The sequence below is a fragment of the Oncorhynchus keta genome, chromosome 28 (assembly GCF_023373465.1).
Source record: "Oncorhynchus keta strain PuntledgeMale-10-30-2019 chromosome 28, Oket_V2, whole genome shotgun sequence".
NCBI lineage: Eukaryota > Metazoa > Chordata > Actinopteri > Salmoniformes > Salmonidae > Oncorhynchus > Oncorhynchus keta.
The window spans coordinates 63403638-63430483 of record NC_068448.1 but is presented as its reverse complement, the minus strand read 5'-3'; the positions used below and the strand labels follow the sequence as shown (position 1 = coordinate 63430483).

General features: G+C 42.9%; 1 protein-coding gene across 1 annotated transcript in view; it reads right to left on the bottom strand.

Annotated features, from left to right (window-relative positions):
• ctnnd2a (catenin (cadherin-associated protein), delta 2a) overlaps positions 1-26846 on the bottom strand; it is a 389747-nt gene that overhangs the window by 191580 nt on the left and 171321 nt on the right. Inside the window, exons 4-10 of the mRNA XM_052483548.1 lie at positions 15646-15680; positions 15295-15414; positions 10534-10700; positions 4569-4689; positions 3940-4153; positions 3722-3836; positions 3470-3602 (exon numbers count right to left, since the gene is read on the bottom strand). Coding sequence (XP_052339508.1) covers positions 3470-3602; positions 3722-3836; positions 3940-4153; positions 4569-4689; positions 10534-10700; positions 15295-15414; positions 15646-15680 — 905 coding nt within the window. The remainder of the gene's footprint in view (positions 1-3469; positions 3603-3721; positions 3837-3939; positions 4154-4568; positions 4690-10533; positions 10701-15294; positions 15415-15645; positions 15681-26846) is intronic.

Here is a 26846-nt window from a genome sequence, read left to right as displayed (position 1 = left end):
AATAATAAGATTCAAAATGCATTTTCCTCAGTCCTTTGTGTGTGTGTGTGTGTGTGTGTGTGTGTGTGTGTGTGTGTGTGTGTGTGTGTGTGTGTGTGTGTGTGTGTGTGTGTGTGTGTGTGTGTGTGTGTGTGTGTGTGTGTGTGTGTGTGTGTGTGCGCACGCGTTTCCCCCTTTTCTGGCAGGATTCCCGAACACAGACACCTCTGACATTTCCTCACTGAGCGCTTGTTCATTACACTGCATAGCAAATGTATGGTAGGCCCTCCCTGGGAGGAAGAAGGAAGGGGGAGAGGGGAGTGAAAGAGCAAGAGACAGAGACAGAGACCGAGAGAGACAGAGAGAGAGAGAGACAGAGACAGAGAGAGACAGAGACCTAGAGTGAGACAGAAAGAGCTAATAATAAAACAAAATATTTGGCATGGGTCATCAGACCCTCAAAAAGTTCTACAGCTGCACCATTGAGAGCATCCTGACCGGTTGCATCACTGCCTGATATGGCAACTGCTCGGCATCTGACAGTAAGGCTCTACAAAGGTTAGTGCGTACGGTCCAGTACATCACTGGGCCCCAAAAAATGTCAAAGACTCTAGCCACCCAAGTCATAGACTGTTCTCTCTGCTACCGCAGGGCAAGCGGTACCGGACCACCAAGTCTAGGTCCAAAAGGCTCATTAACAGCTTCTACCCCCAAGCAATAAGACTGCTGAACAATTAACCAAATGGCCACCCTGATTACCGTAATTTCCGGGCTATAAGCCGCTACTTTATTCCCACACTTTGAACCTCGCGGTTTATACAATGACGGGGCTAATTTGTGGATTTTTCACGCTTTCACAAGATTCATGCCGCCAAAGAACTGAGCACGTCACATAATGTGACGTAAATCGAACTTCCCATCATTCTGATTACGGTAGTAATTTTGTCACCCTCATCATGGCAAAGACATGGAGAAATGCATATGATGCAGCTTTCAAGTTGAAGGCGATAAATCTGGCTGTCGGAAAAGGAAATAGAGCTGCTGCATGGGAGCTTGGCCTTAATGAGTCGATGATAAGACGTTGGAAAGCAGCGTGAGGAACTGACTCAGTGCAGAAAGACAACAAAATCTTTCAGAGGGAAGAAAAGCAGATGGCCCAAAGTATTTGCAGCCACTCGACATCAGTGTAAATCGTGCATTTAAGGTGGCGCTCCTTGTTCAGTGGGAGGCTTGGATGACAAGTGGGGAGAAATCCTTCACTAAAACGGGCCGCATGCGAAGAGCATCTTATGGTCAAGTCTGCCAGTGGGTCCTGACAGAGTGGAGCATTGTCAAAAAATCCACTATCATCAACGGGTTTCGAAAGGCTGGACTGCTGCGTGTTGAAGGGGCAGCATGAGCTCAGCGGGGTATTTGCCTCCGGATGAAAGTGACGAGAGCGACAATGAAAACGATCCAACATCGGATGAAGCAATTCTGAGGCTATTCAACTCCGACACCGAAGGAGATGACTTCAGTGGTTTCAGTGCACAGGAGGAGGAAGATAGTGACCAATTACTTTCTTGGTAGGCTACTGTTTTAATTTTTGTTACAAGCCGTGTTTCGTTAAAGCCTATTTATTTTTGTTACAAGCCGTGTTTCGTTTAAAGTCTGTGTAAAGTTCATTTGTTTCAATGTACCGGTAGGCACCTGCGGCTTATAGACATGTGAGGCTTATTTATGTACAAAATACATATTTTTTAATAATTCAGTGGGTGCGGTTTATATTCAGGTGTGCTTAATAGTCCAGCAATTACGGCATTTGCATTTACACCCCCCCGCCGCCCCCTTTGTTTTTACACTACTGCTACTTGCATAGTCACTTTACCCATACCTGCATGTACAAATGACCTCGACTAACCTGTACCCCTGCACATTGACTCGATACTGGCACAACTGTATATAGCCTCGTTATTCTTGTTTTATTGTGTTACTCCCCCCTTTTCCCTTTAGTTTATTTACTAAATATTTTCTCAACTTTATTTTCTTAAAACTTTATTGTTAGTTAAGGGCTTGTAAGTGAGTGTTTCACTGTATTTGGAGCACGTGACAAATAACATGTGATTTGATCTAGTGGTAATAATGAAGAGAAGGAAGCTGCCTCCCTTTAACACTACTGATGGTTATTTACCAAAATGAGGGTTTGAATATGGACAGAAAGGACAGAAAGGACAGAAAGGAAGGAAGGATGGAACCAAGAAGAGAGGAGCACTAATTAGAATGATGGACACACTCCGTCGCCTGTCTCATCCTTGTCATCCTCCTCTCCTCTCCGGCTCTCTTCCCTCCCTTCTTTGATGTCTCATGGAGACTTACTGAGTCACTGCTCAGGCTCCCCAAATCAAAGTGCTCAACTGTTAGGATGGAGGGATGGAGAGAGAGAGGGAGGGAGCTGGCCTCCCATGACACTATGAAACTTGAAATTTGATATAGTCAGAAAAATGTTATAATGATTAAAGGAAATAAAAGGAATATGCAAAACCAGCCCAAGTCCCCTGCTGCCTGTGTTCAGCTCTTAACCTCCTGTTTGTGTGCTAAAAACAAGACATGAACTATATTACTATAAAGTATTATATAAATATGATCATAAAACCACAATGCAACACCACTACAAAGTATTGCTTTAGCCTGTTACTCTTGAGGATTTAACTCATTCTACAACAAAGTCATTAACGTTTTCACTTTGATGTTTGTGCTCAACGTCAAAGATAAATGAATACATTATTATTATTAAACAAGTAGCGAGCATAACACAGCACAAACATTCAGTGTTGCATTCATGTTATAGCTAGCAGCGTTTCAAATGTACACTGTCAACGATCTTCAACATCCTGTCTTGTATCAATTCTTAGAAAACAATTTAATTTAAACTTTAGAATTGATGGAATTTTTAAGGACCTGACACTAGCTAAAGACATCAATGAGTATTTGTATGAAGTAATGTCTCCAAAACTCTCTATAAGTGTAATATAGAGCACAACCCTGGCCTGTGTTCTATTCTCTCTCCACACAAAAAGCCCTTTAAGCATCACGACTCAGCTGTATAAGAGGCTGATTGCAGTCTTCAGAAGCACTGAACCTTCAGATGACATTCAACAAACACACAGCTTATTCAACACACACCTACACACACACACACACACACACACACACACTGCAGAGCACAACCACTCATTACTGCAGAGCCACGGGTCTGTTATTGGGATCAATAAGAGAAAAGATGTTAGTAACCTGACAGACAGTTATTACCACTGAGTAACTCTAACTCAAAGATAACAGTCAACAACTCACTCACACCGAGGACAACAGTCAGACCACATAACAAGGTAAAGACCAACTCTAGGCCAAGGACTCACTTAACTCTATACAGAAGAGTAAATAACATTGCATACATGGAGGGATTCACTTTGAGAGGAGCATCGTTGCACACCTGTGTGTGTGTACGTCTTACCTGCCAGACTGCCGGGCCTCTGTAGCGTAGCGGTAGCATAGAGCTCATGGGATATCTTGTACTGGTCGGAGGCGTGGTGAGCAGCCAGTCTTTTAGGAGACAGAGTAGCGTAGCTCCCTATGCCCGAACTCATCTAGTGATTCACATAGAAACCCATTGTGAAGAACAGACATGATTATTTTTATTCTAGAGAATTTTGCTTAAGAATAATGTGCAGTACTATGCATTGAATATCTGTGTTTCAATACACACCAGGTGTAGTGGGGATGATGAAGCGCTAGCCCCTCCCCCGGCAACTGTTGCTATGGAGTTGGGTGGAGAGCCCACCCTCAGCGGAGACCCTGTTGTTGTCACGGCACCAGTGGTGCTGTAAGCATAACAAATTGTTTGGTTATGAAATCATTTTAAATGTTTTCAACTGTAGGTTTAACTTCGTTCTTCTCCCAAACCAACCAATGAAATGGCCCTACCTGTAGGACTTGGCGAGTCGGTTGGCTGGGGACTGTTTGTTGGGTGAGGATGAGGAGGAGGAAGGTAGGCGCTGGGTGGTAGCGTAGCCCGGTGTGTCTGAGGCTGAGCCCAGGCGCTGCAGCTTGCTGGGAGAACCAGACCCTCCACATCCCCCTCCAGTCAGAGGGGAACTCACACGCTGGGCAGGCAGGGTGGAACTGGAGTAGTACTGACCTAGGATCAGATGGAACAGGGGTTATAACAAAGTTGAAGAACATTAGTCCTCTAGATGCTGATCTAATACCAGTTTAGCACTTTCCCTAAGCTGTTGCTAGATCTGTGCCTAAGGGCAATTTCTAATCGAAGCTGAAAGTATTGGATGCCATGTGTAGTACCTTTAATGGTATTATCTCTGTCTCATTTCTCTTTATGTATAATGGTATGTACTGTATTATAAAACAATAATTTCTAACAAAAGCTAAAAAGATTGGATGGCATGTGTGGTTCCTGGTCTCTTTAAGGACATTATCTCTCTCTCTAAATTCTGTCTATATAATGTTATGTATACAGTATATTGTATTTATATAATGTAGATGTGTACTGGTATTGTAGGTATATTGTATATATATAATGCAGATATACAGTATACCGATTGTAGGAAGCTGTGCATCAGGCAGATGAAAGGCACTGCCATGGCTCTGAGAGAAGGAGTCTCCACCACTACCTCCCCCTCCCCCTGCCTGCTGCTGGGCCGCACGACTAGATGTCACCTGGAGGGAGAAAGAGAGAGCGTAAAGAGAGAGTGATAGAGGAGAGAGGAGAAAGAAGAGACAGAGTGGGGGGAGTAAAATAGACAGAGAGAGAGAGAGAGAGAGAGAGAGAGAGAGAGAGAGAGAGAGAGACAGAGACAGAGACAGAGACAGAGACAGAGACAGAGACAGAGACAGAGACAGAGACAGAGACAGAGAGAGAGAGAGAGAGAGAGAGAGAGAGAGAGAGAGAGAGAGAGAGAGAGAGAGAGAGAGAGAGAGAGAGAGAGAGAGACAGAGAGAGAGACAGAGAGAGAGAGAGGGGGGGGGTCGTAAAAGACAGGAAATGACTATTCTACCTTATCACCACATCACTTCGCTCTACATCTTCTTAAGGTAACAGATAGAGATTTCTAAAAGGTAGAACCTATAACACTGCCACAGATGATATCCGGTCCAGTTGGAATCCACTATCAGATCATGCATTTTTCACCGGGTCACAGTGATCCTATCCCAACACAACAGACAGAGTTATCTAATGTATTCCTCTAGATCCTCAGAGACAGGAGCACAGCATATGTTTCTACTCCTCTGAGCTCCTTCCCCTTATGCTAATGACAGTCACCATGAATATGTCTCTAAAGGTGAACCACACACACACGCTGAGGCTCGCTTGCAGTAGGCCCCTGTTTAACAGTGCACACACACACACACACACACACACACACACACACACACACACACACACACACACACACACACACACACACACACACACACACACACACACACACACACACACACACACACACACACACACACACACACACACACACACGTTCCTCAGCAAGGCTGTATTTTCCCTCCCTAATAAGCCAAAGCGTGTCTACTGATTACAGTGACTCTGTGGTTCCAGGTCACTCATTAAGCCCAGGCATCACAGGGTAGAAGGACATTTTTGCATCTACTTCTTTTTGTCCATTAATATTAGTATTTTCAAAGAGTCTAAATAAAAATGTCAAAAGTTGATGAAAATGTATATTTCCGGTAGTGTATCATACCGTCATCAACATGTCATGAATTGTAACCACTTTGAAATAGACATACATGTACATCCATTACTTCAAATCTCACTATATTGAAACACACATATGTAAAAGCCAATTTCATAGAACATTTTACAAACTGGACTACAATTAGTAACATTGGCTTTTGGCTTTTGTTAGTCTTAATTCAGTGTACTTATCTTTATCTGACATTTCCTGAAAGTCAGACTCATCCCACAACTAATTTCTCTAAGCTTCAGAAGCATCTGCATCCACCAAATGTTGTGTGGTAATCCTTAGAGGTATTCTCCAGACTCGATATGGTGTCACATCGCTATTCTTTATGACATTTTCTTTTGAAATTAAATGTTTAGTATTTTACAGATAGAAAGATGAAAAAAATATATTTTTCCACAATCTGCTCTGTATAAGTCTGGTTCTAACTTAGATTTCCTCCAGTGTCTAGAAAAATGAATTTGCATGCTATGCAAATATGCAGATATTTAATGAGATTCAGTTGAAGTCGGAAGTTTACATACACCTTGGCCAATTACATTTAAATGCAGTTTTTCACAATTCCTGACATTTAATCCTAGTAAATATCCCCTGTCTTAGGTCAGTTAGGATCACCACTTAATTTTAAGATTGTGAAATGTCAGAATTATAGTAGAGAGAATGATTTATTTCAGCTTTTATTTCTTTCATCACATTCCCAGTGGGTCAGAAGTTTACATACACTCAATTCGTATTTGTTTAATTGTTTAACTTGGGTCAAACGTTTTGGAGAGCCTTCCACAAGCTTCCCACAATGTTGGGTGAATTTTGGCCCATTCCTCCTGACAGAGCTGGTGTAATAATATATATAATAATAATAATAATATATGCCATTTAGCAGACGCTTTTATCCAAAGCGACTTACAGTCATGTGTGCATACATTCTACGTATGGGTGGTCCCGGGAATCGAACCCACTACCCTGGCGTTACAAGCGCCATGCTCTACCAACTGAGCTACAGAAGGACCACGAGTAACTGAGTCAGGTTTGTAGGCCTCCTTGCTCGCACCAGCTTTTTCAGTTCTGCCCACAAATGTTCTATTGGATTGAGGTCAGGGCTTTGTGATTGCCAATCCAATATTTTGACTTCGTTGTCCTTAAGCAATTTTGCCACAACTTCGGAAGTATGCTTGGGGTCATTGTCTATTTGGAAGATGCGTTTGCGACCAAGCTTTAACATCCTGACTGATGTCTTGAGATGTTGCTTCAATATATCCACGTAATTTTCCTGACTCATGATGCCATCTATTTTGTGAAGTGCACTAGTCCCTCCTGCAGCAAAGCACCCCCACAACATGATGCTGCCACCCCCATGCTTCACGGTTGGGATGGTGTTCTTACGGTTGCAATCCTCCCCATTTTTCCTCCAAACATAATGATGGTCATTATGGCCAAACAGTTCTATTTTTGTTTCATCAGGCCTGAGGACATTTCTCCAAAAAGTACGATCTTTGTCCCCATGTGCAGTTGCAAACCGTTGTCTGGCTTTTTTTGGTGATTTTGGAGCAGTGGCTTCTTCCTTGCTTAGTCGCCTTTCAGGTTATGTCGATATAGGACTTTTTTTTACTGAATCTTCACAATGTCCTTTGCTGTTGTTCTGGGATTGATTTGCACTTTTTGCACCAAAGTACGTTCATCTCTAGGAGACAGAACGCATCTCCTTCCTGAGCGGTATGGCGGCTGCGTGGTCCCATGGTGTTTATACTTGTGTACTATTGTTTGTACAGATGAACATGGTACCTTCAGTCGTTTGTAAATTGCTCCCAAGGATGAACCAGACTTGTGGAGGTTTACAATATTGTTTCTGAGGTGTTGTCTGATTTATTTGGATTGTCCCATGATTTCAAGCAAAGAGACAGTAAGTTTGAAGGTAAGCATTGAAATACATCCACAGGTACACCTCCAATTGACTCAAATGATGTCAATTAGCCTATCAGAAGCTTCTAAAGCCATTATATCATTTTTTTGAATTTTCCAAGCTGTTTAAAAGCACAGTCAACTTAGTGTATGTAAACTTCTGATCCACTGGAATTGTGATACAGCGAACTATAAGTTAAATAATCTGTCTGTAAACAATTGTTGGAAAAATTACTTGTGTCATGCACAAAGTAGATGTCCTAACTGACTTACCAAAACTATACTGTGTTTACAAGATATTTGTGGAGTGGTTGAAAAACAAGTTATAATGACTCCAATCTGAGTGTATGCAAACTTCCGACTTCAACTGTATCACCTAATTATCATATTAATACAATATTTTATTTAAAAAATGTTTTTAAGTATTCTTTTTGTGTCCACATTGAACTGGTATAAGTTGATTGTGATATGATTAAGGGGAAATATTTACCCTATTAGGGTGTGGTGCCTGGCCTTCACAGAAGGCCAGAAAAACTGATTCATCAGACATGGGTTGGATTATGCTGTTTAAAACCTGCAGTCATTAGTTCACTAGACTAAAGTCTTAAACACTCTGAGTCCCAAATGGCATCCTATCCCCTATTGTTGTCCTAGTGCTCTGATCAAAAGTAATGCTTACTATATAGGGAATAGGGTACCATTTGGGACACAGAGACAGAGACCAATCCTGTGGTTGTCTTGGGGTTTCAGCATTGAGGGAGACTCTGCTGTAATGTCGGTGTGCAGATACAGCCTGATCCCTCTGTACCAGGTGACACATCTCCATACGTTAAATATTCATCCGGAGGCCCATAGTGGTATAAATACACTGCAGGAAAACGGCTATCTGAGACAGTGGCTTACATAAACAAATGCACACACACACACACACACACATGCACACACAAAATGAAAGATAAATAGATAGGCACTACGCTCCACTCATCTTAAGAGATTCACAGTGTGTGTTATAGGTGCTAGATCTCTATGCATTGTTGAAGCAGAAGTACCATTGTAGTATAAATACCTAGCTAGTAGTAGTGTATAAGAGGCTCTACTGTATGTGATGCAGTAGCCTTATATAATCAGTCTGTCCTGGTCTAGAGTAGAGTATACAGCCAGTGCTACTCAGAACATCTCCCCAATCAACCTGACAGACAGGGCAAACCATCAGTGGAACACAACCAGACAGAGAGACACAGAGGGAGGACAGGGCAGGGTTGGGGGGATTGGGTGATGGGGAGGATGGGAAAAGTGGACAGGAACCCTCATATTGGCACAATTGAAACAAGAAGAAAGAAGACAAGAGAGACAGGCAATGCTCCTCTTCCTCTCTCTTGTCAGTCTCTTGTTTTTCTTTGTGTGTGTGTGTGTGTGTGTGTGTGTGTGTGTGTGTGTGTGTGTGTGTGTGTGTGTGTGTGTGTGTGTGTGTGTGTGTGTGTGTGTGTGTGTGTGTGTGTGTGTGTGTGTGTGTGTGTGTGTGTGTGTGTGTGTGTGTGTGTGTGTGTGTGACAAGATCTCCTGGTTTTAACAATTTGACATAAAATTCCAACGTTTGTCCACATTTCTCCAAACGTCAAATTTCAAATTTTCTCCAAGCCTCAAATTGTGTGTGTGTTTGTGTGTGTGTACTGATACTGGTACACTGAAAAACATACATTTGCATTTCCTTTCCTCTAGTAATTAGCTACTATTTCAAAATGTATCCCTATGTATTATTCATAACCATACAGACAGCAAAATAAAACATCTCAATGCATGCTGTATCTTTTCATAAAGCTTTGCAGTTGGTAACAAATGGCAGGTGTTGTTGTGAGTATGTCTGAGTGGATGAGCACCTGTGTGTGTTTGTGTGTGAAAGTGTTGTGTGTGTGAAAGTGTTGTGTGTGTGTATGTGTGTATGTGTGTATGTATGTATGTATGTATGTATGTATGTATGTATGTATGTATGTATGTATGTATGTATGTATGTATGTATGTATGTATGTATGTATGTGTGTGTGTGTGTGTGTGTGTGTGTGTGTGTGTGTGTGTGTGTGTGTGTGTGTGTGTGTGTGTGTGTGTGTGTGTGTGTGTGTGTGTGTGTGTGTGTGTGTGTGTGTGTGTGTGTGTGTGTGTGTGTTTTGTACTGTCAGCTAGCTTGTGAAAAAATGAACAGTGTGAGGAGATGAACACCCATTCACCTCCTTTAACAAAGTATTAGAGAAATAACAAACCAAACTGGTATCTCCCCATGCAATTAAACAGTCCACCTTCACTGCTCCCCTCTCCCTTCCACCTAGATCAAAGAAACTGTGCTAAATGTATCTGTCTCTTTCCTCTAACCTCTACTAGCCACACACCTCCCCAGGCTACTATGACCTGTGTAGAGCAGCAGGATAGCCCACACACGATGGTGTGCATGACAAATAGAGAGAGAGAGATAAAGGGGAATGGGAAAGAGGAGAGAAAGTTAGAGCCGACTCCGTTTGCTTATTGAGAGCCAACAGCTAACTGAAGTCTTTTGACTTGTGGAACGTGACTTTACCCTTCATAAGGTTAAGCTAAGGAGCATTAGAAAAGGTGAAAGCAGTCGATAGTGTGCAGAACAGCCACATCGCCCAGTCAAGAGGAGAGCTGGGCAGAGAACTCCCTGCCTGGCTCCCTTCCTCCATCCCTGGGTACAGAATAAAAACTGCTCAGGACAGGAGTGTTCGGCTACAGAAAATATAAACAAATATCGCAGTAACATATGAGAGTAACTTTGTCTTGAATGCGACAACTGCTTTACAAGAAGAGATTGTGAATCGCTAAACATATGCATTATCCTCATCATCATCATTATCATATCCTCATCTTTCTCCTCATCATCATTGTCATGGTGACCTACCTGGTTGTAGCTGTGCACGGCCCCTCCGACCTGTCCACTGCGCTGTGGGGTTGCCGCTGCAGCACTGTCGCTAAGGGCGAGGGTCTGGTTGCTATGGTAGCTGGCGGAGTACTGGAGCGAAGCCTCTGGGGTGGAGTTGAGCTGCAAAGAACTCTGGGAAAGAAGAGCTGGGGAGAGAGAGAGAGAGAGAGAGAGAGGGGGAGAGGGAGAGAGAGAGGGAGGGAGGGAGAGGGAGAGGGAGAGGAGGGGAGAGGGAGAGAGAGGGAGAGAGAGAGAGAGAGAGAGAGAGAGAGAGAGAGAGGGAGGGGAGGAGAGAGGGGGAGAGGGAGAGAGAGAGAGAGAGAGGGAGGGAAGGAGAGAGATGCAGCTATTTAGAACAGGCAGTGCAGCGTTTCAGCCCTCAGTGATTTAGAAAAAGCATACATCATTTATCAGGAAAGGGAGAGGAGGAGGGGGAGGATGGGGTGGATAAGGGTTTACAAGGGAGGAGGAGAGGGTGGAGGGGTTGGATAAGGGGTTATAGGGGAGGAGGAGAGGGAGGAGGAGTGGATAGGGGGTTATAGGGGAGGAGGAGAGGGAGGAGGGGGTAGATAAGGGTTTACAAGGGAGGAGGAGAGGGTGGAGGGGTTGGATAAGGGTATACAGGGGAGGAGGAGAGGGAGCAGGGGGTGGAAAAGGGGTTACAGGGGAGGAGGAGAGGGAGCAGGGGTTGGATATGGATAAGGGGTTACAGGGGAGGAGGAGAGGGAGCAGGGGGTGGATAAGGGGTTACAGGGGAGGAGGAGAGGGAGCAGGGGGTGGATAAGGGGATACAGAGAGGGAGGAGAGGGAGCAGGGGGTGGATAAGGGGTTACAGGGGAGGAGGAGAGGGAGGAGGGGTTGGATAAGGGGTTACAGGGGAGGAGGAGAGGGAGCAGGGGGTGGATAAGGGGTTACAGGGGAGGAGGAGAGGGAGGAGGGGTTGGATAAGGGGTTACAGGGGAGGAGGAGAGGGAGCAGGGGGTGGATAAGGGGTTACAGGGGAGGAGGAGAGGGAGGAGGGGTTGGATAAGGGGTTACAGGGGAGGAGGAGAGGGAGCAGGGGGTGGATAACGGGTTACAGAGGAGGAGGAGAGGGAGCAGGGGGTGGATAAGGGGTTACAGGGGAGGAGGAGAGGGAGCAGGGGGTGGATAACGGGTTACAGAGGAGGAGGAGAGGGAGCAGGGGGTGGATAACGGGTTACAGAGGAGGAGGAGAGGGAGCAGGGGGTGGATAAGGGGTTACAGGGGAGGAGGAGAGGGAGGAGGGGTTGGATAACGGGTTACAGAGGAGGAGGAGAGAAGATGAGGGAAATAGGGAAATAAGGGTAAAGTAGGAAAAAGTGGAAGGCAGCGTATCGGAGGTAGAAAGGAGGAAAAGGGAAGGTGACCTCAGAGGAGAGGAGGAGAGATGAGAGGAGCAGAGAAGGAGAGAGGAGAGGAGGGGATAGATGAGAGGAGAGGAGCAGAGAAGGAAATAGGAGAGGAGCAGAGAAGGAGAGAGGAGAGGAATAGAGAAGGAGAGATGAGAGGATCAGAGAAGAAGAGAGGAGCAGAGAAGGAGAGAGGGGCAGAGAAGGAGAGAGGGCCAGAGAAGGAGAGAGGAGAGGGGCATAGAAGAAGAGAGGGGAGTAGCGGAGAAGGAGAGAGGAAAGGAGCGGAGAAAGAGAGAGGAGAGGAGCAGAGGAGCAGAACGGAGCAGAGAAGGAGAGAGGAGCGGAAGAGGAGAGAGGAGAGGAGCAGAGGAGGGGAGGGGAGAGGAGCGGAGGAGGGGAGAGGAGAAGGGGGGATGGGTGAGAAATTGTGAGGAGAGTAAGCGAGCATGCATTTCTCTCTTTAATCACAGCTCTATCTCTCTCACGTTCTCTCTTTCCTTCTGTCATTTATGCGTTGGCGTCTCTCAGCCTAGAATTGTTTAATTTGTGATCTGGGCTGTGTGGAGTAATGTCACTCTCAACTGTGGCATGTTTAAACACACACACACACACACACACACACACACACACACACACACACACACACACACACACACACACACACACACTGGACCTAAGCATGTTTACACTATCAGTCTCCATCAGCATCAGAACGCTAAGCATTCTGGGTCAACACAACACATTCCCTTAGAGAGCAACACTCTTCGGGGACGAGAGGGAACACACACACCCACACTCCATTTGAGAGGAGCACTGCTGGGTGAAGAGGCATACATTCTCCAGAGCGAGGAGAACAATACTGTTGTCCTCTGTCACACACACACACACACATAGGTGCACACGTACACACACAGGGATAAGGGGCAGGGTTGGTCTGGGCTTACTTAACGGTAGTTAGGTCCATGACGTGTGCTATATCTCACTGTGCTTAAATACATCAATCACAGGCTTTTCCTACTCCCTATTGGAGAGAAAAATACTCTCTCTCCCTCACCCCCCCCCCTCTCCCTCTCCCTCTCTCTCTCTCTCATATTGTCCCTCTCGCTCCCTTTGATGTTTATGTCAGCAGAGCACACACACACCATACCACAAACACAGTTTTCATCTGAGCCACTCTGTCTTTGTCTGACATTTAGTTGTGTGTAACTCACCAGAAGTGCTCTTAGGCTTTTTAGGCTTTTACATTTCTCTACATAACCAACAGGAAATGACAGCCTTTAACCACCATCTCTACCACCTCTGGAACTAAAAATGCAGGACTATATTTTTTAAAAAGGGGGGGGCTATCTCGAACCTAAAAGGGTTCTTCAGCTGTCCTCATAGGAAACCCTTTGAAAAACAGACCCCCACACACACACACACACATTGCAATAAAACTCTAATTGCAGCCCTCCTCTTTACAGTGTAGAGCCATTTTGTTTTTGTTTTAGAGGTCATTTCTACTGATTTTTCCATAGGGTGCAGAGAAATGTTTGCCATTTTAATATGATATCTGTGTCCGACTGACTAACAAAATTACGCGGCCGGTAATTCAACCATGATAACAAGTTTAGATAGCTGGCCGCTAGACTCATTTACCAACTAATTTAATGACTATCAGTGACTGGCATAACAAGAGAAAAACTGCAGATGAACAAACAAATGTCAAACTTGAACCTTGTGGTATTCTACAACCTCAACTGAGTACAAAAAAATACATTGATCCAAGGGCCTTCAAAAGGGGAGCGGCCTGCGGGCCGGCAGTTGCCCATCCCTGTCCTATGGGGACAACCGAAGAACCCTTTTTTCTAAAGCTGTGATCGAAATACTCATACGAACCGCACTGACTGTACTATTTATGACGTAATTTAAGTATGTAGTATGCTTATTGGTCATAGTATGGATATCGTTAGTATGCTAAATGTTTCAAATGATTTTGTACTATATTCTGCAAAATTTGAAGTATTTCCGTGCTTTTGGGGCCCATAATGCAAATCTTCAGAAAATGGGCGTGGCTTCACAAGAATTTCAGATTTGAAGAAAAAGTCAGACGAGCGGATAACAAATGTAAGTACAAAAAGTAAATATTCATTAATTTAACAAATTATGACAAATGTTGAGAACATGTTGAGCAATGGAATAAAACATTTATGACTTTTCAAATAAGTTACGTTACACGTTGTGTTGCCTGACAATTTGTTAGGTATGCTAGCTAGCCTTATGAACCGCATAACATATCATTACAGCAGTTGCTTGTATGTACTGGTATGTGTTAGCTACCTAATGTTAGGTTAGTATGGGTATTTGAATACAGCTTAAGAGTGTACACTTGGTTCTCTGTGTTTTGGTTTAAGTGTCATCTTTTTAGAAGCACTACCTCTCTAAGTTAAACCCTCCATGTTCTCTCGTTTTGCTGTAAGCCTGGGAATCCAAACAGCCCTTCACCCCCTGAACTCCCTTGTGATGCCAACAAACACATCAATATGTTTTCAGGCTAAAATGAGAGAGAGGACTGTTCTATCCATAATCTGTCTCTGTGTAGTCGGGGATTAAAACTATCTGCAGTAGAGTTTCACAGCAACCTCCTCTCGTCTCCTCCACCCATCTCCTCTCCTACTCTACATTCCTATGAATTATTAAACAAACGCCACTTTGTGCTTCACAGCGAGAGGGGGATGTCGCACGCACGCACACACACACACACACACACACACACACACACACACACACACACACACACACACACACACACACACACACACACACACACACACACACACACACACACACACACACACACACACACACACAAGCCTGTATATGCTGTTTTGTATATCGTTTTTTTTTGTGTAATATAATGTTGTCTGCTTCTGAACTGACAGAGGAAAATCCAAACCGAGGGTGTTCTGTTCTTTCCAACTAAATAGTCCCCTCGACTCTCATTGGAATGACTGTCATTTTGAGGACTATTAGGAGAGATACACTACATTTATAAACCACTCTCCTTCCATCAAACGGAAAAGTCTGTGTGTGCATCAGTAAGACTAAACGGTTTGGTTTGTGTTTCTTTTGTAATATATCATTTCTGAAATGGGCTTTCAGTAAATACAAACTGATGGCTATAAACCTCTTTGGGGTAGCATTGACGACAGAGAGATGGAAATGTCTTACAAATGTGATTGTGTTATTTCTTCCGTGTCCCTAAATGAGCTCTTAGCGGGAAGTTGCACCAGAGGAAACATATCAATATATAGGAAGAGACTAAAGAAAGAATGGGAACGTTACACACAAACACACCCTGTCATATTAAAATAAGAGTTGTCCTCACGTTCTCCTGTGTTGTATTGATGAGGGTCCAGTATTCCAGACTCCTGCAGGGATCTGATGCAGGAGTCGACCAGCTCCAGTCCTGTGGTCAGCTCATCCTCTATGTCCTTCTGGCCATCAGCTGGACAGGAAACAGGAAACAGGAAGCAGGGGGAACAGGTTAGTCTGGGTCACAGTCGTGATACAACCTCCATAAAGGGTGTGTATTTTCAATGTCACACAAATTTGATGATGTCCATGTCTGTGATATCTGGTTGTATTCTTAGGAAATATGCATAATAAAATATTATACAGTGATCAATTATCAATAAAAACGGCTTATAAAAAGTAAAGTATTTGACGTTTAGTCTACCTTGGATGTTCCAGCGAAACTGCTCATCTGCCGAACTGCAAGAAAACAGTTGAGGTTAAGAAAAATAACTCATAATATGGAGTTTATTATACAGTAATATACTGTAACCTCATAGTTCATTGTTGTTATCAAATATTCAAACTGTTTACTGTAGACAGCTGAGGTAAAAAAAAAAAATCATAAAAAAGCTGAAATAGCAGTGGTCAGAGATTCAGCACCATTGAAGTGGACAGCGACTGAATAGGAATTCTGAAGTTCAGCACCAACAGAACAGAAGACAGCGGCCGTCCGGACTACAGCCACTCGCCACCAGGAGACCACAGCAAGGGCTTACCAGGAACGAAGTCAGAAGTTTACACAAACCTAGAAGTGGAAGGCTCCCCAAGACCTCTGCTAGCGATCCTGACTTTTTCAAACCTTATAATTGTCAATAATAGGGAATAAATTGCAAGTAAACAAAAATATAACGTTCCATTGTTTCTGTGAAATCGCTGTCACATCCTCTTTATTTTTCTGGATCAGGGATAGACCACGCTAGGAGGCTAATGTTGCTCTGTTAGCTAGCTCCCAAGGACAATCAATGAGAGCCAGTAACAGAGTGATTTCCTCTTGAGAGAACAAAGCTGAGTACAAAGCTGAGTATATGAAATGAACAGTAAATATTACACTCACAAACGTTCCAAAGCAATAGAAACATTTCAAATGTCATATAATGGCTATGTACAGTGTTATAACGATGTGCAAATAGTTAAAGTACAAAAGGGAAAATAAATCAACATAAATACTATATTTACAATGGTGTTTGTTCTTCACTGGTTGCCCTTTTCTTATGGCAACAGGTGCTGTGATGGCATCAAAATTGGATTTGTTCTCGTATTCTTTGTGTGTCTGTCTAATCTGAAGGAAATATGTGTCTCTAACATGGTCATACATTTGGCAGGAGGTTAGGGAGCTCCGTTTTCACCTCATTTTGTGGGCAGTGTGCACATAGGCAGACCTGGATCTCAAGAGAAAACAGGCTATGGCAGCCTCTCTCAATTGCAAGGCTATACTCACGGAGCCTGTACATAGTCAAGCTTTCCTTCATTTTATGTCAGTCACAGTGGTCAGGTATTCTGTCACTGTGTACTCTCTGTTGAGGGCCAAATAGCATTCTAGTTTGTTCAGATGTTTTGTAGATTCTTTGCAATGTGTCAAGTAATTATCTTTTTGATTTCTTATGATTTGGTTGGGTCTAATTGTATTGCTGTCCTGGGGCTCTGTGGGGTCTGTGTGTGTTTGTGAACAGAGCCTCAGCACCAGTTTGCTTAGGGGACTCTTCTCCAGGTTCATATCTCTGCTTTGTTATGGAAGGTTTGGGAATCACTGTCACATTCGTCGTATGAGTGAGACCAAGGCGCAGCGTGGTATAGGTACATTCTATTTTAAAGAACACTTAACAAAAACAACAAAACCAACGAACGAAACATGAAACTATACAAATTAGTGCAGACAGGCATCTAAACAATAGTCAAGATCCCACAACACAAATGAGGAAAATGGCTACCTAAATATGATCCCCAATAACGATAAACAGCTGTCTCTGATTGGGAACCATATCAGGCCAACATGGACATACAAAAACCCCTAGACATACAAAAACTAGAGTACCCACCCTAGTCACACCCTGACCTAACCAAAATATACAGAAAAACAGAGATATCTAAGGTCAGCGCGTGACAATCACTTCCTTTTAAGTGGTTATAGAATTGAACGTCTCTTTTCTGGATTTTGATAATAAGCAGGTATCTGCCTAATTCTCCTCTGCATGCATTATTTTGTGTTTTTTGTTGTACACTGGGGATATTTCTGCAGAATTCTGCATGCAGAGTCAGTTTGGTGTTTGTCCTATTTTGTGAATTCTTGGTTGGTGAGCAGACCCCAGACCTCACAACCATATAGGGTAATGGGTTTTATAACTGATTCAAGTATTTTAACCAGATCCAAATAGGTATGTCAAATTTTATGTTATTTTTGATGGCGTAGAAGGCCCTTCTTGCCTTGTCTCTCAGATCGTTCACAGCTTTGTGGAAGTTACCTGTGACGCCGATGTTTAGGCCGAGGTATGAATAGCTTTTTGTGATATCTCTCTCTCTCTCTCTCAGAAACACTATAGCAGGCTATGCAGAAACACACAATTAGAGGGATCACTGGGTCACGAGCTCCCCTCGTGATCCTGGTGATCAGATAGACCACGGCAGTGTGTGTACGTGTGTGTGTGTATGTGTGCGTGTGTGTGTGTGTGTCTGTGTGTGTGTGTGTGTGTGCACCCAGGTCTTGCCCCTAATTGCACTGCAGTAGAGCTTCCAGTGTAAAATAGATGGAGGACATTACAGAGGGAGAAAGAGGGAGAGGGGGAAGAGGGAGAAGGAGAGGGGGGAAGAGGGCTGGAGAAGTTAAGTATTTAATTTAAAAAATGACAATGTTTTTATTCCGGCCTGCCTGGATCCTCTATTGGGGCTGTTGCGGTGATCGTATTAAAGCCACACCTGCGGTCACAAGTAATGAAGGCACGGTAATTAGGCTTCTCCAAGTTCTGATGCTGCTGATGGTCATTAGTAGCCTACCAAACGTGCTAACTGCCTGGTACTCAGCATTCTATTGTCCCTGTAACCACTCTGACAGCAATGCAAATGTGTTAAAAATCTAATCAAACACTTCATGAGAGCCAATGTGCTCGTGTTGCTCAACATTTCTATTGGCTATGCAATCGAGGGAGAAAACAGAGTGATGGCCTCTAATAAAAATACAAAGCTTTCTATAGGTTAGGCCTGCTATATGTATTTCTCAACTTTCCTAATATTAAGCACATTGGTTCTATTTACAACAGGAGAATAGCCTACCTGGCTGGCATGAAAATTAACCAGGGGAAACGCTTCCTCCATTCACTATATAAATGCATAGATGACATGTTTTCCCCTGCCCCAGTCTTGAGACTGGACCATTATCATGCTTCTTTCTAAATCAAAACCAATGTCACACATATATTATTTAGTATATGTAAACACAAGATTAAATCAAGAATAGTCTGATGGGTGACAATATTAGTTTATCACTTGTGAATGATGCCCAGCATAAGAAAAGCCTAACTGCATATATAAGCAACGCGTGAGTTTCATGTTTGGGGAAGAAAATGTTCACCATAAAAATGCACCTTTATAATAAAGCATTACATGCATAATCACATTTGTGGTCACTTTTGATAATGGTGTTTTGCGCTAATGGAACATTAGCGCTTATAGCCTACTACTACTGCTGTGATGAATATGTACAGAAATTGCTGAATAGTTTATGCTAGTGGTTGTATTAATTTGGGATATATCACATCCCACAACTGTCCCAGACTATGTTTGGAATATTTATTTCTCGCACACAGAATAGAATAGATTGACTTTTGTACTATGTGGGATAGTAGATTGACATAGACTAATTCTTCCAATATCTTCAATATGCACCTCGGAATTGGATAAGAATGTGCGCAGTTGCGTCCCAGATGTGTCTGTCTTCACTTGTAGCTTGTGAGAAAGGCCAGATCACATGATGGAGAGTGCGAGAGAGAAGCGCTTCGGATTTCGCAGGACACTCAGGGAGAAGGGCACAATGGAGCACTTCGGGCCGCAAAAGGAATCCATTTGTTTAGGGTGCATTACGGCCACAAAGGAGATGCCTCTGTGAAATTTAAGGCATTATCAAGTGCTTGTCAAAATATGAATGAGAGACTTTTGAAGTGTGTACAGCCTGAGCAAAACAAAAAGCAGAGCTCATGCCTTTCAAGTTACTTTTTTCAAATCATCATTAGTCTCATCATGCAGCCTTACAATGTATTAAAAATCAAAACATATCGCCCAACATTTGTAGAACAACTGAAGTTACATTAATAACTCTAAATTAAGCATATAGGAGTACATCATTCTTTGTTAAAGCCCAAAATAAACAGGGTTAGGTTACAACTCTTATAGTCTTCCTGAGTCCTTGTGACGAAGAACAGATACATGAAAATTATACAAAGGTACATTGTGCTCTCATGCAACAGACATCAAGATTTACATTGCGCCAAATGTCTGTCTCTAGTTCATTTACTGCTTGCTTATACAAAAATACTAATACAACCGAGAATACTAAATCTTCTCTTTAAATAAACTGGAGATTGGGTCTCCCTGGCACCAACAGACAGGCACGCCGACACTAATCATGGAATGGAATGTTGTCTTATCACCAAGCCATCGTAAATCTACTGTCAACGTTAAATCTCAGAGGCTTCTCCCTCTTCACACAGACACATGAGAGTTCTAAGAACCCTATTATGTTGCCTCTAAGAAAAACCGAGTGTGGGAACTTAACATAATGTCGTAATTCTATGACACCATGCTGCGTTTTGTGCCTCTTGAGTAAATCTGATCTGAAAAAAACATTTCAGGCTTTTCCGTGAAGACAACTGGAGTTTATGCACACCTTGTAATCAAAATTCTAATCTTAATTGGTGCGTTTCAAATTGTCCTTTTGTGAGGCGCAGCCGGGAACTAGTTCTGTATGATGGTGAGTGGTGGGTTGATAAACCAGGTGGATCCTCCATCATCAATTCAATCTCCAGTTTGGCAACATTTTGGCTTCCTACTACAACGCCGATTGACAGACTTGTGGATGAAACGCTAATAGGATGTCGCGACTGCTCAACGAGCCTATGCAGCTGCCAACACCGACACGTTTACACCGAAATCACCCACGTATTCTTACCACCGGAGCAAGATAGGAACAGAAAGAAACAACAATACAACCTTGTCGCCCCTCTGCATTCAAGCAGCCCTTCGCAGCTGATTCTAACCGGGCCAAAGAAATGACAAGAGCGAAAGGTTTTTGTAGCCGCGGATATGCGCCCACTCTTGGTGGTTGAGAATAGGAGTTTCAGCACGTCGTGAGCCACATTGCAAACTTCCCTCTAGAACCCATTTCAGCAACCAGATAGTACTTGCTGTATATAAGCAAGCCAAAGCTGAAGTTGCCAATTAATTGGCCCCTGCACCCTGTGTTGCGCTTACTACAGATGAATGGAGCTCCAGGGCCACAGAGAGCTACTTAACAGTGACATCCCATCACATTACCCCGGAGTGGGAGACGAGAAGTACCATCCTAAAGACATGCCCCTTTTGTGATAGTCACATAAGTGTGCATCTTTTTCTCTGTGCAACCAAGCATTATAACATAAGCCTATTCAATGCCTGAGTCATGTTAAACATATTGATTTCGCAGTCATATTGCTTGTTTTCACAATCAGGAAAACCAGCACCTTGTATTTTCTTAAATTAACAATAATGAAATACAGTAACTGTTGGCATTTCATTTTCCCGCTGTACCGAAACTTAACTGAACCGTGACCCCAAACCTACAGTACAAACTGTTTCAGCCCTAATGCTTGGGTTTAGTCATGGGACCTAATTCAAGTCATGGGACCTATATTAACATATTCATGTTCAAATCCTCTAGAAGCGACTCTGTTGGGCTTCACAATACATTTTAGATACATTCAGATGATTTGGAAATTATGTGCGAAAAATGCTAACATTGGTCCCATGACTTAAATCGGATTTGTGCCACAAATGCTAAAACTTTAGCATGTGGAAACAGTGTCATTTGAGTGAAATATCTGTCTAAGGTAAAGGTTAAGGTTTGGATAGGGATACAACAGAAACAACTCAACAGTTAAGTTTAGACGTTGATTCAGAATGGATAAGGTAAGGGTTAAGGTTTGGATAGGGATACAACAGAAACAACTCAACAGTTAAGTTTAGACGTTGATTCCGAATGGTTAAGGTAAGGGTTAAGGTTTGGATAGGGATACAACAGAAACAACTCAACAGTTAAGTTTAGACGTTGATTCAGAATGGATAAGGTAAGGGTTAAGGTTTGGATAGGGATACAACAGAAACAACTCAACGGTTAAGTTTAGACGTTGATTCAGAATGGATAAGGTAAGGGTTAAGGTTTGGATAGGGATACAACAGAAACAACTCAACAGTTAAGTTTAGACGTTGATTCAGAATGGATAAGGTAAGGGTTAAGGTTTGGATAGGGATACAACAGAAACAACTCAACGGTTAAGTTTAGACGTTGATTCAGAATGGATAAGGTAAGGGTTAAGGTTTGGATAGGGATACAACAGAAACAACTCAACGGTTAAGTTTAGACGTTGATTCAGAATGGATAAGGTAAGGGTTAAGGTTTGGATAGGATTGAAACAAACAAACACAAATGTGTGCCTACCACTGGGATTGAACACATGACCCTTGGAGCAGAGCTTGTGGCTTATGCCCATCTGCCACCCCCATCCATAATACCCTAGCAAGCCGCAAGTCTACTTGATGGTAATAGCGCTCACCGTTGCCCCTAGAGGCAAAATTTGAATACATTTCCCGACATGCTGGGGACCTGGAAAAATGTCAAATATCACATTGTATCTTGAGTGACCTGGCTGGAATATTGACATTGGTGTCCATCGGTTAGGGCACACTGCACACTTTAGCTGTGAGTAAATGAGCGTTCTTACACAGTTCGATAACAAGTGTGTGTGTGTGTGTGTGTGACAACGTTGTTCGAGAAGGGGTTAACTGCAGGTCAACACATTCATACATTTCGAGTAATCCCGGGTTTGACAGCATTACTGTACCCGCCACACACTGGTTGGGCCACCCTAGGTGGAAACCCAGTGGGAATAACCAGCTGTGTTAGTCCCTATAATCTGTGTTAATCCTAGTCTGTGTACAGCAGAGCAGCGTAAATCTCCCAATTCCACTAAAGTACCAAATTATCATCTCTGTTAATCCCAATGAAACCCTGACATAGCATTCTAGATTGGAGAGTGTCCACTCCTAATTCCACCGCCACAGTACGGGGCTAGTGTGTGTTTCATATTTTGATGTGTAGTTATACGTACTCACGAAGCAGTATTCAACATTTTTACCACCGTAACATTTCATATTCTCATCATGGCCAAAATGTTATGGGGCGCACATTATGCCACATAATCTCTCCATGGTGTATTATGCATTGTGGAGTTCTTTCATTATCTGTATCTGCACAGAGGGAAGCATCATATCAGAGTAAAGATAATAGCAGGGTCATTTTAGCTGGAGTTAACAGATGTTTTAGCACCAATGCGGGGAAACTAACAGGTGTGTTTTAAAATGTAATTATCAGCAGTAACACTCAAGCACACACATTCATATGCACTCACACACACATACACACACAAACAGTCTTGTACAACTAACCTTGTGGGGACACACAATTCAGTCCCATTCAAAATCCTATTTTCCCTAACCTTTATACACACACACGCACACGCACACACAGTTAAGATACAAAATCAACTACCATAATTAAAATCCCTCTCTCTCTCCACCCAGGAGTTTTCACATTGTTTTGAATTTGACATTTGCATTCACATTGTCTCGTCCCCTCACTGTGCTCAAGCCCAAACAGTGCTTATTGACAGGCTGTCATTACCGTGACGAACTGGAACAGTGTTTCTGTGACAACAATCCGTGTGCAGATGTGTATTAATGGGAGTCCAGCTTTCACACAGTTTTATTTATACCATCAATAGCAGGCCAAGTTTAGGAGGCCAGATGAGTATTACTTCTATGTAAAGCCTAAATGACATCTAATAATGTGATATAATACCTCTAATCCATAACCGCGGGAAGTAGGGGTGCTGGGCCTTTACTCGTCCTGTTTTAGCGGGCCAATTTAGCCGTCTGTAAATCAGGCAACAAAACAACATTCTGCCCAATTTCTCTGCCACTGACAGTCTAGTGTTGAATTGCATTATAGCCTATCATCCAAAACCACAATGCATGTTTTGGGTTGCTTGGGGGTTGCGCAATTGGCACGTAATGTAAAAGCACGTTTTTACAAAAGCCTCAAACAAAACCCAATTCGTGTAATATAGCCTATTCCTTTTTTCACAAGAATATCACCAAATCATTTCTCAAAATTAGTTATTGTAACAATGATGGCATTTACCTGGCTATAAACTAGATGATGCCAATTGAGGCAAAACGTTTTGCGTTCTCGTTGGACATTCCTGCATCCAAACGCATGTGTAACGTCTTCTTCCAACTCACACTCTCAAACACGTAGATCCCCTGAACGCAGCTCACGCCCCAGATCCCAATCACCTGAATTCTGATCACCTGTTCACACACCTGTAGGTAATTTACACACACTATTGAGTTCAGTTCATTGCACCCCATCACTGTGAGGTATTGTTTGTATTTGTCCACATTCTATTCGGAGAGCTGTTCATCTCAATATTAGTCCCCCTGTTTATCGTCGTTTTTGGACATCCTCACTAACAATGTTTTTTGTCTATTCCCTGCCTGTCTGATTTCCTGTCATCAACCTCTTGCCTGTACTTCCCCCTGCCTGTACTGTTACCTGTATGGACTCCCTTCTGCCTGTCCCTGGACCCAGCTACCTGTCTCCTCCTGTGGTCCTTTCCCAATAAACATCTGCTGCACCTTGCGCTTGAAACCAGCGTCTGTCTCCTATCGTATTCATTACAGCATGCATGTGTTGGACCATTGCTTTGTCGATGGCACAGTAATGGCCAGTTATAGATCTAAGTTTCTTCATTTAAAAAAAATGACTGAAAAAGTAGCCTAACGACCTGTGACTTTTTATGATGGCCATGGGCATGGCTTATCTTTTTATGATGGGCATGGGCATGGCTTATCTTTTTATGATGGCCATGGGCATGGCTTATCTTTTTATGATGGCCATGGGCATGGCTTATCTTTTTATGATGGCCATGGGCATGGCTTATCTTTTTATGATGGCCATGGGCATGGCTTATCTTTTTATGATGGCCATGGGCATGGCTTATCTTTTTATGATGGCCATGGGCATGGCTTATCTTTTTATGATGGACATGGCTTATCTTTTTATGATGGGCATGGCTTATCTTTATATGATGGGCATGGGCATGGCTTATCTTTTTATGATGGACATGGCTTATCTTTATATGATGGGCATGGCTTATCTTTTTATGATGGGCATGGCTTATCTTTTTATGATGGGCATGGGCATGGCTTATCTTTTTATGATGGGCATGGGCATGGCTTATCTTTTTATGATGGCCATGGGCATGGCTTATCTGTTTATGATGGGCATGGGCATGGCTTATCTTTTTATGATGGACATGGCTTATCTTTTTATGATGGGCATGGCTTATCTTTTTATGATGGGCATGGGCATGGCTTATCTTTTTATGATGGCCATGGGCATGGCTTATCTGTTTATGATGGGCATGGGCATGGCTTATCTTTTTATGATGGCCATGGGCATGGCTTATCTTTTTATGATGGGCATGGCTTATCTTTTTATGATGGGCATGGCTTATCTTTTTATGATGGGCATGGACATGGCTTATCTTTTTATGATGGCAATGGGCATGGCAAGAGACGGAATCTAAAACAAAAATCCAGAAAATCACATTGTATGATTTTTAAGTAATTTGCATTTTATTGCATGACATAAGTATTTGATCATCTACATGCTTTGTAAGTAGGAAAACCTGCAAAATTGGCAGTGTATCAAATACTTGTTCTCCCCACTGTATATTGTTTTTGTTCCCAAAGGTTAATGGTGGCCCAACACATAATTTTGGGAACCAAATGAGTCAAATATGCCCCTCTGGTGGGAAAGTACTTGCCCCTGCCGCCAACAACTATTTCTTCACACATTTTTAAATGTTTGTATTTTATTCACAAAAGTGGTGCACTCGTCCTGTATTAGCGGATCGATATAGCCATCTGTAGCGCAGGCAAAACATGTTTTACTTGATGGCCCTGTTGATTGTAATAAGTGTATGTGTGTGTGCGCGTGCGTGCGTGATTACTCGTAACAGCCCTAGCTAGTGTGAACAGCCTATTTAATGAGTGTTATCTTTAAAGGAGAACCAGCTGGGAGAATATGAAGGCATTTCCGAGGTAATATTTCCCTGTGGATGACAAATGACTTATTCAGTGTGACCAGAGAGATGCTTTTTTTGCGACTTGGAAGATATCTGTGTATCTCTAGGACTACATCGCCAGAAGTTCCTTTCTGTTCTGTGGAACAGAAGTTGTTGAAGTACACAAATACAAAAGGTCTGTCTGTCCTGTGAACCAGAGGTTGTTGAAGGACTAGAATACAGAAGGACTGTTCTGTGGACCAGAGGTTGATGAAGGACTAGAATACAGAAGGACTGTTCTGTGGACCAGAGGTTGTTGAAGGACTAGAATATAGAAGGACTGTTCTGTGGACCAGAGGTTGTTGAAGGACTAGAATACAGAAGGTCTGTTCTGTGGACCAGAGGTTGTTGAAGGACTAGAATACAGAAGGTCTGTTCTGTGGACCAGAGGTTGATGAAGGACTAGAATATATAAGGTATGTTCTGTGGACCAGAGGTTGTTGAAGGACTAGAATATAGAAGGACTGTTCTGTGGACCAGAGGTTGTTGAAGGACTAGAATACAGAAGGTCTGTTCTGTGGACCAGAGGTTGTTGAAGGACTAGAATACAGAAGGTCTGTTCTGTGGACCAGAGGTTGATGAAGGACTAGAATATATAAGGTCTGTTCTGTGGACCAGAGGTTGTTGAAAGACTAGAATATATAAGGTCTGTTCTGTGGACCAGAGGTTGATGAAGGACTAGAATACAGAAGGTCTGTTCTGTGGACCAGAGGTTGTTGAAAGACTAGAATATAGAAGGTCTGTTCTGTGGACCAGATGTTGTTGAAAGACTAGAATACAGAAGGTCTGTTCTGTGGACCAGAGGTTGATGAAGGACTAGAATATATAAGGTCTGTTCTGTGGACCAGAGGTTGTTGAAAGACTAGAATACAGAAGGTCTATTCTGTGGACCAGAGGTTGATGAAGGACTAGAATACAGAAGGACTGTTCTGTGGACCAGAGGTTGATGAAGGACTAGAATATATAAGGTCTGTTCTGTGGACCAGAGGTTGTTGAAAGACTAGAATACAGAAGGTATGTTCTGTGGACCAGAGGTTGATGAAGGACTAGAATATATAAGGTCTGTTCTGTGGACCAGAGGTTGTTGAAGGACTAGAATACAGAAGGACTGTTCTGTGGACCAGAGGTTGATGAAGGACTAGAATACAGAAGG